The sequence below is a fragment of the Nematolebias whitei genome, chromosome 9, assembly GCF_014905685.2.
Source record: "Nematolebias whitei isolate Nwh7 chromosome 9, NemWhi1, whole genome shotgun sequence".
NCBI classification, from domain to species: Eukaryota; Metazoa; Chordata; class Actinopteri; order Cyprinodontiformes; family Rivulidae; genus Nematolebias; species Nematolebias whitei.
This window is the reverse complement of record NC_056506.1, coordinates 44,508,350-44,523,607: the sequence shown is the minus strand read 5'-3', so window position 1 is coordinate 44,523,607 and position 15,258 is coordinate 44,508,350. Positions and strand designations below refer to the sequence as shown.

Genomic DNA, 15,258 nt, shown 5'->3' with positions numbered 1-15,258 from the left:
AAATCTAGGCTTTGTTGGGCTTTAACAAGAGCATTAAAGTCAGGTTGAATGTGTGAGGTGCAGATGCGAAGCAAAGCTGACAGATGTGATCATCAGTGAGAGAGGATCCGTATCTGGATTTGGTCAACTTCATCACTAAGAACGTTTGTTCACATGTGTAGGTAGAGCCAAAAAGAAACAAACATCTTCAGAGCATGTCTCCTTATGTTTGGAAAGTTCTCCTTTTTGAGAGAAGAGTAGAAATCCAGTAGTGACTTTGACTTAAAGTACTCTGCCAGTAAAAAATCACACTGCAGGTCAATGAGTTCCAGCTGAACATCACTGGGTGCATTATACACATCGAAGAGGGAGAGGAAATCGTCTGCATTTCATCCTCTATTGTTCTGAAATCTTCAAATCGCCTCCAAAACTCACCATGCAGCGCGCCTAACATGGACGAGTACCTGTGGAGGTGATTAGCTGATGGTGCGACTTCTTTCAGGGTTTGCATGTGAGTGAGAGTGTTGCTCTCCAGTTGGCTTGACACAAACTGTATCTTTGTCATGAAAGCCTTCACCAGGCTGTGCAGTTCATGAACAAAAAGGCCCTTGCCTTGCAGTTCGGTGGTCAGTTCATTCATCAGTGCAATTTTGTGAGATTTCACAAAGCTAGTCTCGGTTGCTGCATCCCTGGATGTGTGAAGCTTGGCAAAAACACCTTGCCACATTTGTAGCTTAGCTAGCAAAACTTCCGATGCCCGCACCTTTCCAGCATCAGTCAAGTTTTTGTATTGCTCTACATGTTTTGTCTCGTAATGCCGACTCAAATTGCAATCCATAAACACGGCAATATGCTCTCCACAAACTAAACACACAGCATTACCTCTGAATTCTGTAGCTAAATATTTAGCAGTCCATGTTTTTTTGAAAACCCTGCATTCGGAGTCAACTTCATTTTTTAGCACGAGTGGACATTTTTGAAGGCTGAAGTTGCCTTGTGACTTGCTGGTGACAAAGATTCAATCGTGAGCATGTCTTGATTTATGTCGTGCGTCAACTTGTACGTGGATAAAATAAAAACTTAAAAAGCAATGCAGCTTTAGTCCATGCATGAAGTAAAATTAGAAAATATGTTTGTTTTGTGACTCCCAATTAACTACACGGGCTGGTCAGAGTCAACCAAAGGGCTGTACCATGCCCAGGTCTGATTTAAACACTTCAATAATTTAATATGTCTGGTTTGTTCATGACTGAAGAGGCGACTTGATTGAAGTTCCACCTGTAAATAAAAAAATAATAAAAAACTTGACAGTGAAACTCACCTTAATTTAACAGAGTTCAATAATCATTTATGTAATCATTACATATGAATCAGTCCACATTGTACCCATGGTACATTGAAAAAGAAAAACAAGGATTTTGATATACACAACACTGTGATCTGTCAAGTTAAACCTAATGACTATATTAGTACATACTGACACGATCTCCACCATCAGATATATTAAAAGCTACCCAAACAGAAAACCTTGGCTGAATGCAGAGGTACGCACCCTGTTGGAAGCCAGGAACACTGCCTTCTGGGCTGGAAACTCAGAGGAGCTGAGTAGGACAACGAAAGAGCTGGTTGCTGGTATTAAGAAGGCCAAGGCCACATATGCACAGAGGATCAAGGATCAATTCATCTCATAAGAACATCAGAACATGTGGAGGGGCATTAAGTGCATAAGAGATTATAAAGGAAGGAGCAAACAATGCCCCAAAGATCCATCTCTGCCTGATGCCCTCAACAAGCACGCTTTGAAGACCTGAACAGACCACCCAGCACCAGACTCAACTCACCACCGGACGAAGAGCATCTCAGCGTGACCTCAGCCGAAGTAAGGAGTACTTTCAGGAGGATTAATCCTCACAAGGCAACCGGTCCAGACAACATCCCCGGAAAAGTGTTGAAGGAATGTGCTGATCAGCTCTGTGAGGTGCTGGCAGACATCTTTAACACCTCACTTACCCTGGAGACAGTTCCCACCTGCCTGAAGACTGCCACCATCATCCCAGTCCCAAAAAGCTCTACAGTGACTGGTCTGAATGACTATCGGCCAGTGGCCCTCACCCCGATAGTCGCTAAATGCTTCGAAAAACTGGTCATGACTCACATCAAAACAACCATCAACATCAACGAGGACCCTCATCAGTATGCATACCGTGAGAACCGATCAACAGAGGATGCAATCTCCTCTGTGGTCCACACTGCGCTCAACCACCTGGAGCAGAAAAACTCTTACGTCCGTATGCTCTTTGTGGACTTCACATCCGCCTTCAACACCATGATCCCCCAAACCCTGATGGACAAACTATTCACACTAGGACTAAGCCCCTCCATTTGCAACTGGGTACTAGACTTCTTAACAAACAGACCACAGTTAGTGAGGATCCACAACTTCTCCTCCTCCACCATAACCCTCAGCACTGGCTCTCCTCAGGGATGTGTGTTGAGCCCCCTCCTGTTTACTCTGCTCACGTATGATTGTGCAGCTACCCATCCAGGCTGTCACATTGTAAAGTTTGCAGATGATACAGCGGTGGTGGGATGCATCACAAACAATGATGAGTCCAGCTACAGGCAAGAGGTGGAACACCTGGAGAGCTGGTGCAAAGAGAATAACCTTTACATCAATGTGAAGAAGACAAAGGAGATGATTGTGGACTTCAGAAGGAGCAAACACACCTACACCCCCTGAACATAAGAGGATCTGCCGTGGAAGTGGTCTCCAGCTACAAGTACTTGGGTGTACACATGAATGACAACCTCAGCTGGGGCAACAACACCACCAGCCTGATCAAGAAATCAGAGACTCTACTTCCTCAGGCGGCTGAGGCGAGATGGACTGGGAAGCTCAGTCCTCACCTCCTTCTACAGGTGTGCAGTGGAGAGCATCCTGTGCTCCAGCATCAATGTGTGGCATGGAGGCTGCACAGCTGCAGAAAGAAAAGCTTTACAGAGAGTGGTGAAGGCTGCACAGAAGGTGTTGGAGTCAGCCTCCCCACCATCACAGATATTTACACCTCCAGATGCAGGAAGAGGGCCACCTGCATCATGAAAGACCCCACTCACCCAGCACACACACTTTTTGTCCCACTCCCCTCAGGAAGGAGATTGAAGAGCATTAAGTGTAGAACCACTAGACTGAGAAAGAGCTTCTACCCTGAAGCTGTTAGATTCATGAATCCCTAACCAGAATAATCACTGTGAAAAAAATCACTGTAATGCCACGTGTTTGCTGATATGTGCTGCTGATTATACATGCTGCTGATCTCATGCTGCAGATTTATTTCATGCTGCTGTGTTCATTTGTCCTAATCTGCTCACACAGACTCATGTTCGTGCTGCTCTTGTTCGGCATATTGTTTTTGTACTACTAGTGCTTAGCGTATTTTTAGTTTAACGTTTTTCTTAGTTCATGTCTTAGATCTTCTTACTGTTTTTCTTTTACATTTTATACTTTTGTTGGATGTAGCTGGGACTCTGTAACAATTTCGTTCCACCACATGTACCACATGTAGTGCGTGCTTATGACAAAGAAAGCTGAATACAGCACCTCAGACTGAGGAAGTCTTTCGGATGAAAGACGAAACGTTTCTACATTTTTTGTTGTTTTGCTTTTTGAATGTCCAGAGGTCCAGATTTAACTTTTTTAGATTTTTCTACCTGGATTAATGAGCATGCATCAGGTTAAAATTGAATAGTTCTCATTTGATTTATTTCATGTGATTCTCAACCTGCCATTGTGTATCTGTTCCTTCTTCCAGTTCCACTCAAACTCAATCGGTAGATGGCCGTTTGCCCTGAGCCTGGGTCTGCTAAAGGTTTCTTCCTCATGGAGTTTTTCCTTTCCACTGTCGCCTTTGTGCTTGCTCAAGATGAGAATCAACTGAGTTAAATTCAAATCAGTAGAATAGAATAATAGAATAGAATAGCTGTACTGGATTATTGTATAGTGTGTCGAGGGGCGTATAACGTGCTGTATGCACTACTCAATAAAAAAAAAATTAAAAAAACAGAAAATAAACACTTTTGTGTTATTTTATTTTTTTATTAATAACACACAGAACTACAAAACACTACAAAAGAGAAAGATATATACAAACACTCGTGAAGGGTGTCAGAACTACAGTTTACAAGCTAGGGGGGTTACAAAATGATAAAAATTGAGTAAATATATATAAATAACATTAAATGAAAAGAATAAACATAAGAAACAAAAAGGAGCAAAACAATACGAGAAACTTAAAACAACAAGTTTTTTTATATCTGTTGTGAAATGGTTCTAGCAGTTTTCCAGTTTTTTTTTATCTACTTATTGAAGAATAGTACAACTTGAATTCGTTCATAAAACACGGGAAGGAGGGCTGATTGTCCCTCCACTTACTACAATGAATGTGGTACTTTGCTATAAGGATGACTATATTTATAGCATCAGAGTAAGCTGACCTTAAATTATCCATGTAAAATAAAATGGCATCAGCATCAAAGGGAGGAATGTTCAGTTTTAGATTAATCCAGTTTGTAATGTCAGTCCAGAAACTTTGTGAGTATTGACATGAAAAAAACAAATGTTCAAGGGACGCTGTAAGCCCGAAAGTCGCGTTTTTGTGACGTTGCAGAGCAGAATCACGTGGTTGGTAAAACTATAAATTCTCGTGCAGCAGCGGTTTAGTTCCTTTTAGTGCGTGCTCTGTTCGGTTGTTGTGCTGCTGTAGTTATCGATTTTAAAGCCTTAAAACGGTAAATTAATATTCTCATTGTTCTTATATAAATTGATATGTTTTAAAGCTGGTGTGAGGTCACGTGGATAGTTCTTAAAAATTGTTTTTATTCCACTGAGTACCAACCTCGTGGCAAATGCTACGAGTCAGATTTTATGCATTTGGTTCAGTTAAACCAACCAAAATAATTATTTTACTAACTTATAAGTTTATGTACAGATTGAGATGCTTAAGTGACTTTATTTTAGGATTCTGATTTGTCAAATTTAAAGTGGTGTAACTTTCCAGCCGAGGGGGAACAAGTCGAACCTTAATGATGAGTTGCATGTGTCCGTGTTTCACATGAAACTGATGATTATTTTTCACAGCGCTGATGGGTTTGACTTTTTAGACTGTTCAGGTTGTTACATTTAAATAAACAAGTTTAACGAGTTTTTTTTTTTTTTTTAGTATCTGTGTGGAAGCCTTTTCGGATAAGGTAAGAGCTTTATTTGTTCAAAGTGAAATATATGTCAGTATTTTTTTTTATCTGTTCAAAACCTCATTATATACTGTATTTGACCAATTTGCCCACAGTGTGTTAATCTAGTCATTTAGGTTTAACTTGACAGATCATAAAGTTATATTATATATCAAGTCCTTAATTCAGTTCTTTTTCAATGTACCATGGTCACAATGTGGACTGAAAATGTAATGTTTATGGAAATGGTTATCAAATAATTAAGATGAGTTGATTCCCTGACATGTGGTTTTTTTTTACATTTACAGGTGGTGGGACTTCGATCAAGTCGCCTCTTCAGTCATGAACAAACCAGATGTATTAAAATTGTTTAAACTATAAAACTTGTGACCACTGGATCCTCAGTTTGTTCCTTTTAAGCAAAACGTCCTCACTGTTTTTGTGATACTTTGATTCATGTTATACTGATTTCAACCAGGATTTATTTACTTGTATGCAACTATATTGGTATAAATGCATTTTGAGCAGATAAGTCTTAACACTTTAAAACTGTAAATGTAATGGTAAACTTAAAATATTTGTAATATGAAATGCCATTTTAGTGAACAATTAAATTTCTTAATTAAAGCTTTCTGTAGTTCAGATGTTTCATTTCTAAAATGTATTTATAAACTTGTTATAAAATGTGATTAAACGTGTATGAAATACAGATCCTTAAAAAATTAGCATATTGTGATAAAGGTCATTTTCCATAATGTAAGGATAAACATGAAACTTTCATATATTTCAGATTCATTGCACACCAACTGAAATATTTAAGGTCTTTAATTGTTTTAATACTGATGATTATGGCATACAGCTCATGAAAACCCAAAATGCCTGTCTCAAAAAATTAGCATATCATGAAAAGTTTCTCTAAACAAGCTATTAACCTAACCATCTGAATCAACGACGTAACTCTAAACACCTGCAAAAGATTCCTGAGGCTTTTAAAAACTCCCAGCCTTGTTCATTACTCAAAACCACAATCATGGGTAAGACTGCCGACCTGACTGCTGTCCAGAAGGCCATCATTGACACCCTCAAGCAAGAGGGTAAGACGCAGAAAGAAATTGCTGAACGAATAGGCTGTTCCCAGAGTGCTGTATCAAGGCACCTCAGTGGGAAGTCTGTGGGAAGGGAAAAGTGTGGCAGAAAACGCTGCACAACGAGAAGAGGTGACCGGACCCTGAGGAGGATTGTGGAGAAGGGCCGATTCCAGACCTTGGGGGACCTGCGGAAGCAGTGGACTTGAGTCTGGAGTAGAAACATCCAGAGCCACCGTGCACAGGCGTGTGCAGGAAATGGGCTACAGGTGCCGCATTCCCCAGGTCAAGCCACTTTTTGAAACTGCGGTAGAAGCGCCTGACCTGGGCTACAGAGAAGCAGCACTGGACTGTTGCTCAGTGGTCCAAAGAACTTTTTCGGATGAAAGCAAATTTTGCATGTCATTCAGAAATCAAGGTGCCAGAGTCTGGAGGAAGACTGGGGAGAAGGAAATGCCAGAAGTCCAGTGTGAAGCACCCACAGTCAGTGATGGTCTGGGGTGCCATGTCAGCTGCTGGTGTTGGTCCACTGTGTTTTATCAAGGGCAGGGTCAATGCAGCTAGCTATCAGGAGATTTTGGAGCACTTCATGCTTCCATCTGCTGAAAAGCTTCATGGAGATGAAGATTTCATTTTTCAGCACGACCTGGCACCTGCTCACAGTGCCAAAACCACTGATAAATGGTTTACTGACCATGGTGCTCAATTGGCCTGCCAACTCTCCTGACCTGAACCCCATAGAGAACCTGTGGGATATTGTGAAGAGAAAGTTGAGAGACACAAGACCCAACACTCTGGATGAGCTTAAGGCCGCTATCGAAGCATCCTGGGCCTCCATAACACCTCAGCAGTGCCACAGGCTGATTGCCTCCATGCCACGCCATTCATGCAAAAGGATTCCCGACCAAGTATTGAGTGCATAACTGAACATGATTATTTGAACGTTGGTGTTTTTTGTATTAAAAACACTTGTCTTTCATTGGTGGGATGAAATATGCTAATTTTTTGGGACAGGCATTTTGGGTTTTCATGAGCTGTATGCCATAATCATCAGTATTAAAACAATTAAAGACCTGAAATATTTCAGTTGGTGTGCAATGAATCTGAAATATATGAAAGTTTCATTTTTATCATTACATTATGGAAAATAATTACCTTTATCACAATATGCTAATTTTTTGAGAAGGACCTGTATAACTATATCTTGTGGTTCCTTGTGCATGTTCTTTAGTACTGAAACTTGACAATTTTCTTGCAGGATCAATAAAGTTCTTGTGTAAATAAATAAATAAAATTATATATACAAGTTGCTGTACTAAAATATCAAACTCATTTCAAATAGGGAAATTTAAAATGAAATTGTCCAGGATTTGGCATCCTAAACGGAACGAGTTTAAATTAATGTGCAACCAAAACAAAATGTCAGGAAAATTTTGCACTTTTTACGTGTTAAAAACAGTACCACCCTTTTTATTTTTTTTACATCCAAATATAAATGTTTAAATGGGTACAGGTTTGTAACTATTTGGCCTACCTTTTTAACTAGAAAATGACGTAACTGTCGGGAGTACGGAACGCCCTTTGAGCCAAAAAGTATTCAGATGACCCTACCCCTTGACTAAAGTGAGTGTTGGGGTTTCAGTGAGCGTTCGGCGACAGTTTGTGGCCATGAGGGTTTTAATAGGTATGTTTTTTTTTATTTTTATTATTTGCATCGTTGTTGATTAAAATTGCTCAGCAAGGTCGGTGTGACAATGCTAACAGCTAGCTAGCCGCTAAATTGCACCCGCAAGCTGATCTGCATACAATAACTTATTAAACTGCATACAATAACTTATTAAACTGCATACAATAACTTATTAAACCGATAAGTGTGTTTGATGCTCGTCCTTTACATTTTGGGATTTAATAAGGAACATTGGCTAGCGTGTAATTTTTACTGAAATTCAAGCGACATTCACCTTTAATATGCGGGAGTCTTGTTTTGTAAGCATGCATTCCACGCATGCGCACTTGTGGGACTTGAATGTGATTTTTGTGTTTACAGATGTGCACACAACCCCTATCTGTGATAAATGTAAACACAACAAAAAAAATTCATAAGTCTCTTGGTATAGTTAAAAAAAATCAATAATTAAAAAATAAATTCAAGGATCGCCGTTTTTGAGTTATGACAGTTGAGGGTTTTTTTTAGATAGTCTTTATCTCTTTTTGGGGCAGCTGTGGTTGAGTGGATAGAGCAGTCGTCCTCCAATGCAAGAGCTGGGGGTTCGATTCCACCAGCAGTCACGTGCCAAAGTATCCCTGGGCCCCTGAACCCCTCATTGCCTCTGTGTCCCATCAGTGTATGAATGTGATAAAGCTCTGATTATTCTTTGTAGAGATCTAGTAGTGCTGTATGAATGGGTAAATGAAGGCGCAGATTATAGTGTAAAGTGCTTTGAGTATCTCGATAAGATAGAAAGGCGCTATATAACTACAGCCCATTTACATTTTAGCAATATTAAGTGAAATTGCGTCAACTATAAGCGACTCCTGGGTGTGATTTGCATCCTCTTTTCTTGAGTTTCTCAGCATGTACATTTAATTTTCCATTTAGGAGGGGGCTCTGGTTTTATTGGCCGGGAGCTGACTCATCTCCTCAAAGCCAAAGGTCATGAGGTCACAGTGATATCTCGCCAACCTGGTCCAGGAAGAATAACGTGGGTATGGTCAGAGCTTCATCACAGCAGCTGAATCTGTCACTAAACTGTGTGGCAGCATGGTGAAACTGACTCTTATGTTGCTTTTCTTACCTTTTTTTTTTTATACATTCAATACTTTTGCATCTGCAGGGTGAATTAGAGTCCGGCGGCCTCCCACAGTGTGACAGTGTTGTAAATTTGGCTGGAGAGAATCTCATGAACCCTCTTCGATGGTGAGTAACGACTGAATACACGGTTCGTATCAGTGATTTAAAGTGGATTTAACATTTTTTGAGGCTGCATTCATGAGCTCATTAATAACAGACTTGTTGTATTCTTCATAACTTACATCACATAGGATCTGAGAGAGGAGTAAGTGAACAGACAATGTGGCATACATTTAATTTTTGTTGTAAAGTTTATTTTACTGTTTGTTGGGATGTTTATGACACCTCATGGACAGACAGTTCATGTATGGGTTTTATAAAAGACATGAGCCTAATATTTAAATTAATAATGTTCATTTAGTTTCACCTCAGTCTTGTCAAAGCTCCAAAATTCATGGTTGAAACTTGTGCCTTTGTGTAAAAAGTAGTTTTTCTCTGCAAAAAGAAGCTGAGAACTTGTTTACTGATGTTTTACTAAAAGCTTTGTGTGACAAATGCTATGTTAACGAGCTCAAACCACATGGAGCGTCCGCCATTTTAAGAACTGAAAAACAGGAAGGAGCGACAGCCCATGTCACGTCAACGGGCCTCCCTACCATTTTTCTTGAAGAGACACACTGCTCGCTCCCTCACTATCCATCCTTTGGTTCAAACAGTCTTATACTGCCATCCAGTGGTCAAAAAATATACTACACACAAAAATTAACCATTTCATTTTAAATTTTACAATAAATACTAATTATTGTCAAATTTCAAACAGTGTTATCATTTATCGCAATAATTTCTGAGACAATTAATCGCCCAGCAAAATTTATCGTGACAGGCCTACGTGTTGCTCTACAAGTTAAAGGTTCTCATTTAAATTATAAAGTCAAACGTATAGAGGTTATCCTGAGCTACAGCAGATGATGCACTTTGAGTTTAGCTGGAATTATAAGATTGAATCTGCTGCTAAACGTGAAAGAAAAGAGAAAGAACGAGTAAGACAAAAGTAAAGAATAAATATTGAGGATCAAGCAGGGTGGAGGAGAGTCGGCATCAAACACGTGACACTTTATCAAAATGTCTACCGGCCTGATAATTTGATCATTTCAACCTAACCTTCATTTGCATCTTGATGCTTTACTCAATAAATCCATCATAAATACGCACCATTACACAGAAACAGTCGAACTTCTCCCGAGATCTTCTATGGGCGTCGACATCGTTGCCCTAATTTCAGTCACTTTTCCATTTCTGTGTGTAAATAAAAGCAAGTTCGCAGCCGGCCACAAATTTTGCTCAGGTTTTTAATTAAAAAAAAACTTGTCAACCAGCAAAATGAAAAATAAATAAATGCATATTTTGTTTCCCTTTTATTGTCTTGTCAAGTCTTCATGACAGTGCAGCGAGTACCTTTAATAAATTGTAATGAATTGTTTTCTGTTGCTCGTTGAAGGTGGAATGAAAGCTACAAAAAGGATTTGTTCTCCAGCCGCGTCGACACAACCAAAGCTCTGTCTCGAGTCATTGCAGAGTCCTCCAGTCCTCCTCACTCCTGGGTGCTGGTTTCAGGTTTAGGCAAGCCTGCGCTCACTTTTTATTCCCATCTGAAGCAAACGTGAGGCAGACGGTCTGTTTGTTTGTTTGTTTGTTTGTTTGATCCACAGCCTGCTACAAACCCAGCCTGACAGCAGAGTACACGGAGGACAGCGAGTGGACGCCGTTTGACCTCCTCTCCCGGCTCGTCAAAGAGTGGGAGGCTGCGGCGCGTCTTCCTGAGAGCGTGGCTAAAACCACCAAACAAGTCGTCGTTCGACCTGGTACGTGCAGAGCGACACAGGACGATTAAACACTGATTTAGTGAGATTAAGAATATTTGTAGATTTAAAAACGTGGAGTTAGTTGGTTTTTTTAATCCTAAATTGGGCGTTTGATGCATTTTTCTCATTTTTTTTTAAACCTAAAAGTGACAAAACAAAATCCCGAAGTTGTTGATTTTCAGAGATTTCGAGTTGGTAGTTGCTTCAAACGCTCAAAAATATGACATACGATATTCTCTTCACTAAGCATGTTAAACCCGTGTGTGGTATTAAAGATGATTTAATCTTTCTGTTAAGCTCCTGATTAAAATTTTCAAAATACGCTTCTGAAAACGCTCTTCACAAAAAATAATGAATATGAAATTAAAACATTGTTTTGGGAAGTTCCCCTTGTTTTATTGAAAAAAGTTAATTTAAAAAGACTTAGTGGCACAAAGAGTTTGCAATACAATACAGTTTTATTTATAAAGCAGTTAAAAAACAAAACCGTTGGCCAAAGTGCTGTACACTTAACACATAAAATCAACTGAAACCGTAAAAGTAATGAACTATTAAAATCATAAGGTGCTGTACATTTAATCTCATTGTATAAAAACATTTATTAAAAGTGATACTAAATGTTTTGTTTCTGCTGTTTTCTTTTTTGTACAATTTTACCTTCATGTTTCTGAAGTGGTCTAACGCAGCCTGTTGTTCCTGCTTCTTCCACTAGGGGCAGTGTTGGGTCGTGACGGTGGGGCCATGAAGCAGATGCTGCTGCCCTTCTGGCTCGGTCTTGGGGGGACGCTGGGCTCTGGACGTCAGTCGTTCCCGTGGATCCACGTCTCGGACCTGGCAGGGATCATCGCCCTCTCTCTGGAGCCCCCTGCCGACGCGCCCTGCCCCTCTCCACAGGTGTACAACGGAGTGGCACCTGCGTTCAACACCAACTACGAGTTCACCAAGGAGCTGGGTCAGATCCTGAGGCGGCCCACGATCCTCCCCGTCCCCAGCTTTGTTCTGAACACCCTGCTGGGCTCTGAGAGGGCTGTGATCCTCACTCAAGGCCAGAAAGTCATCCCGAAGCGGACTTTGGAGTCTGGGTATCAGTACAAGTACCCAGACTTGACCTCAGCACTCAAACAGATTGTGGAAAGTTAATTTTTTTAAATATATTAAAGAGTTATAAAAATATAAAAACTGCCTCAAATGTTTGTAAAATCATCGTCATTTGCACATCATTCAGATTTGAGTGTTTTCCCCCATTCATCCCACATGAAACCAGTTAATTCAGGTTTTAAAAGCACTAATCTGTTAAGATACGAGTCAAAATCCCACGGGTTTATAGTTTGCGTTAAAAGCAGTTGAATAAAACTCCACAACTCCTTTCTGTAATGTGTTTTAACAATAAAACAACAAATAGTTGATGGATCAAAGGTTCAAACGTTAAGCAAAATGCAAATTCACACAAACAAGAAAAAAATTGTTTTCTGTAAAGATGCAGCATGAAAGCTGAGAGCTGAAGAAGCTAAAATTCAGTTTTTGTTGCCAACACAGAGAAGTCAATTAAAAAAACTAATTGTAGCAAAGGCTAGCTACTACTTTTAGCAGTAAAATGCTAATGAAAAATAAATAAATCAAACTTTAAACACTAAAGTAGTAAAATGCAACCTAAAAGTAGCAAAAATTTTTAACTAAAAATAGCAAAAGACTAGCTTAAAACTTAAAAGTATCAAATAGAAAGCAAACAACTAAAAGCTGTGAGTAGTAAAATTTGTTAGAAGTAGCAAAACGCAAGGCAAAAGTTGGAAGTAACAAAAAACTAGCTAAATACAGCAAAATGTTTAAAAGCTAAAAGTATCAAAAGGCTAGCTAAAGCAAAAGCAGCAAAAGAATAGCTGAAATTAGCAAGAGGCTAGCTAAATCTAGCAAAAGCCTAAATATATCAAAAGGCTAGCTAAAAAGGTAAGAGTAATAAAGGCTACCCAAAAGCTAAATTAACAAAAGCTAACTAAAAGCTAATAGTGGCAAAAAGCTAGCAAACAGTAAAGTTTGCTTAAGCAAATTAAACAGAACATTGTTTTGACAGAATAATGGAGATCTTGCTGTTTTTCTAGGGTTAAATAATTTTAATTAAAAGGTAAATATTTTGTTTGTTAGTTATGAGAATCAAAGGCTGTAGCACGCGTCTCGTGAATGAGCCAAATGTTTAAATATGTGAATGTCTAAAAGCACAAAGCATGCAAGAGGAGAACAATAAGGTGGTTATAAAAGCAATCAAATGTTTATTGAAGGTGGTGAACCTTAAAATGAGTCAAACAAACTCATCAGGTGTGTTTTAACAGCTCCAGGCAGGAAAAGATGAAGTTTCTGAGCAGTCGGCCATCTTATCTTTATCTGCGTTGATTCAAAAGTCCAAAACCTGTTTGTCTTAAAGAGAATTGTCTTTTGGGACGTTACTCGGGACGTCACTCGGGACGTCACTCGGGACGTCACTCGGGACGTCACTCGGGACGTCACTTGGGACGTCACTCCGGACGTCAACTGTCTCAACGATCGGCAGCTTGTCCCCCCAGTTGCTGTTCCGAGCGCAGCGATACACGTCTCTGACGAAACACAAAAAAAGAATGTTGCGTTAAAAAAAAAAAGAAGTTTATTTTAGTTTTGTTCACCGACAGTGATGGATTATAAAGTATCACAAATGTTCCAAACCTGGTGCTGAAAATAAATTTAGATTTTTCTTAAAGTAAAACAATTTTTAAAGTTTGAGTCCAGACACTGTAGTTTATGTCAAGTAGAGCATTTAATTAATTTTATTTATTTATTTGGTAAAACTTGCCAAAGATGTGAAACTATCTGTAAAATCTGGTGTTGCTTTATTCCTACATCTTTATTTGACCTTTATGACCAAAAACAAAAGATAACAAAGTTTCATTTAGAGACTTTCACAAGATGAAAGCCTCATTTTACTTTACTTACACTTTTGTTTTTATTTTACTTACATTTATCACACATTATTTTAATATTTGTTATATACTTGTAGCTATTAAACAATAAGAAAGTTGTAAAAAAGTATTAAATATTTGAGCAGGGAGGAAAGCTGAATATAGCGTTCAGTCACGTTTAATATTAGGAATTCCCTGTTTGTAGCTCTTAGTGCTTATTTTAGATATAAACTTGGAAAAATTAACATTTTTTTCTTTACATTTCCAGTGTTGGTCAAAATAATTTAAACTACTGCAGAGTTGATTCAGTCACAGAATAAAACACAGAGGTGAAAATCTCCACTTGGAAGAAAGTTAAATTGAAATAAAGACACAGTAAAGTGTTAAAAATCTAATTTTATTTATTTAATTTTTAGCATACTTAAAAAAAAAAAGGTGAGAAAAAACGAAAAGTAGTCAAGTGGCCAGAGAACATTTACAGTTAGAAATTATGACGGCTTTAGTAGGATAAAGAACGCAGAACTAGTTCTGCAAAAATCGATGTAATAATAATAATAATAAATAAATGAATAACCAGCATCACAATAATAAAAGATGAGTGCCCTGCAGGACGGTTCTACCTGCTGTGTTTCCGGGCCGTCACCACCCGGTGCTGCAGCTGTCCGTCGGAGCAGCACATGTGGCAGTGGACGTGTCGAGTTCTGCACACCACCGGTGCGATCAGCCGAGCCCAGTCCAAACCGTCTGGTTCCGCCTCCGCCCGCTCTGCTCGGCTCATAATCAGGTAGCTGAACTTCTCCGTCTGACATTCAGAGTGCTTAGAAAAATAAAATATGTAAATTAACCATCAGATGGGAAATATATCAGTTGTTCAACCTCCCTGGGACAGACGTTTGGCTAAAAAAAACAACTTTATTTTTATTTACCACGAGTATTTCTTGTTGATTAAATAAAAACTGATTAGTTATTCAAAGAACAAGATACAAAAGAAGAAAGTTTAGTAAACCCCCTTTAAGAAAAAAGTATAAATCATAACTGAAGAGTGAACGCTGAGAGCTGAATAAGAGCTGAAATTAGCTAAAGAAGATAAAACTGAGTTGCTAAAGCTGCAGAACACTAGCTGAACCTAAAAAGCAAAATGCTAACTAAAAGCAGCAAAATGTTACAAAAAAGTAGGAAAATGCCAGCAAAAAGTATCCAAACGTAGCTAAAAGCTTAAAATAGCAAATGGATAGATACAGTAAAACTAGCAGAAAGGTAGCTAAAAGAAGCACATATTAGCTAAAAGGTTAAAGCAGTAAACAGCCAGCTAAATGTAGCAGAAGGTAGCTGAAAGTATCAGAAGTAGCTAAAAGTCTAAAGTAGCAAAGAGCTAGTTCAAAGTAGCAAAA

General features: G+C 38.9%; 2 protein-coding genes across 2 annotated transcripts in view; one reads left to right on the top strand and one right to left on the bottom strand.

The window, feature by feature from the left end:
* Nucleotides 1–7,879: 7,879 nt before the first annotated feature.
* sdr39u1 (short chain dehydrogenase/reductase family 39U, member 1) lies at nt 7,880–12,121 on the top strand. Its single transcript, XM_037681899.1, has 6 exons — nt 7,880–7,974; nt 8,890–8,996; nt 9,125–9,207; nt 10,580–10,701; nt 10,791–10,943; nt 11,656–12,121. Exons 1-6 carry the CDS (start codon nt 7,959–7,961, stop codon nt 12,081–12,083), a joined length of 909 nt encoding a protein of 302 aa, XP_037537827.1. The 5' UTR covers nt 7,880–7,958; the 3' UTR covers nt 12,084–12,121.
* A 1,232-nt stretch (nt 12,122–13,353) lies between these two features.
* mettl17 (methyltransferase like 17) overlaps nt 13,354–15,258 on the bottom strand; it is a 12,227-nt gene continuing 10,322 nt past the window's right edge. Inside the window, exons 11-12 of the mRNA XM_037681384.1 lie at nt 14,488–14,684; nt 13,354–13,528 (exon numbers count right to left, since the gene is read on the bottom strand). Of these exons, the coding sequence (XP_037537312.1) occupies nt 13,354–13,528; nt 14,488–14,684 (372 nt within the window). The remainder of the gene's footprint in view (nt 13,529–14,487; nt 14,685–15,258) is intronic.

Excerpts from the sequence above, each read along its gene's own strand:
- sdr39u1 (XM_037681899.1), top strand. Across the intron at positions 8,997-9,124 it reads GTCCAGGAAGAATAACGTGG|GGTGAATTAGAGTCCGGCGG; the intron begins GTATGGTCAGAG and ends TTGCATCTGCAG. Across the intron at positions 10,702-10,790 it reads GGTGCTGGTTTCAGGTTTAG|CCTGCTACAAACCCAGCCTG; the intron begins GCAAGCCTGCGC and ends TTTGATCCACAG.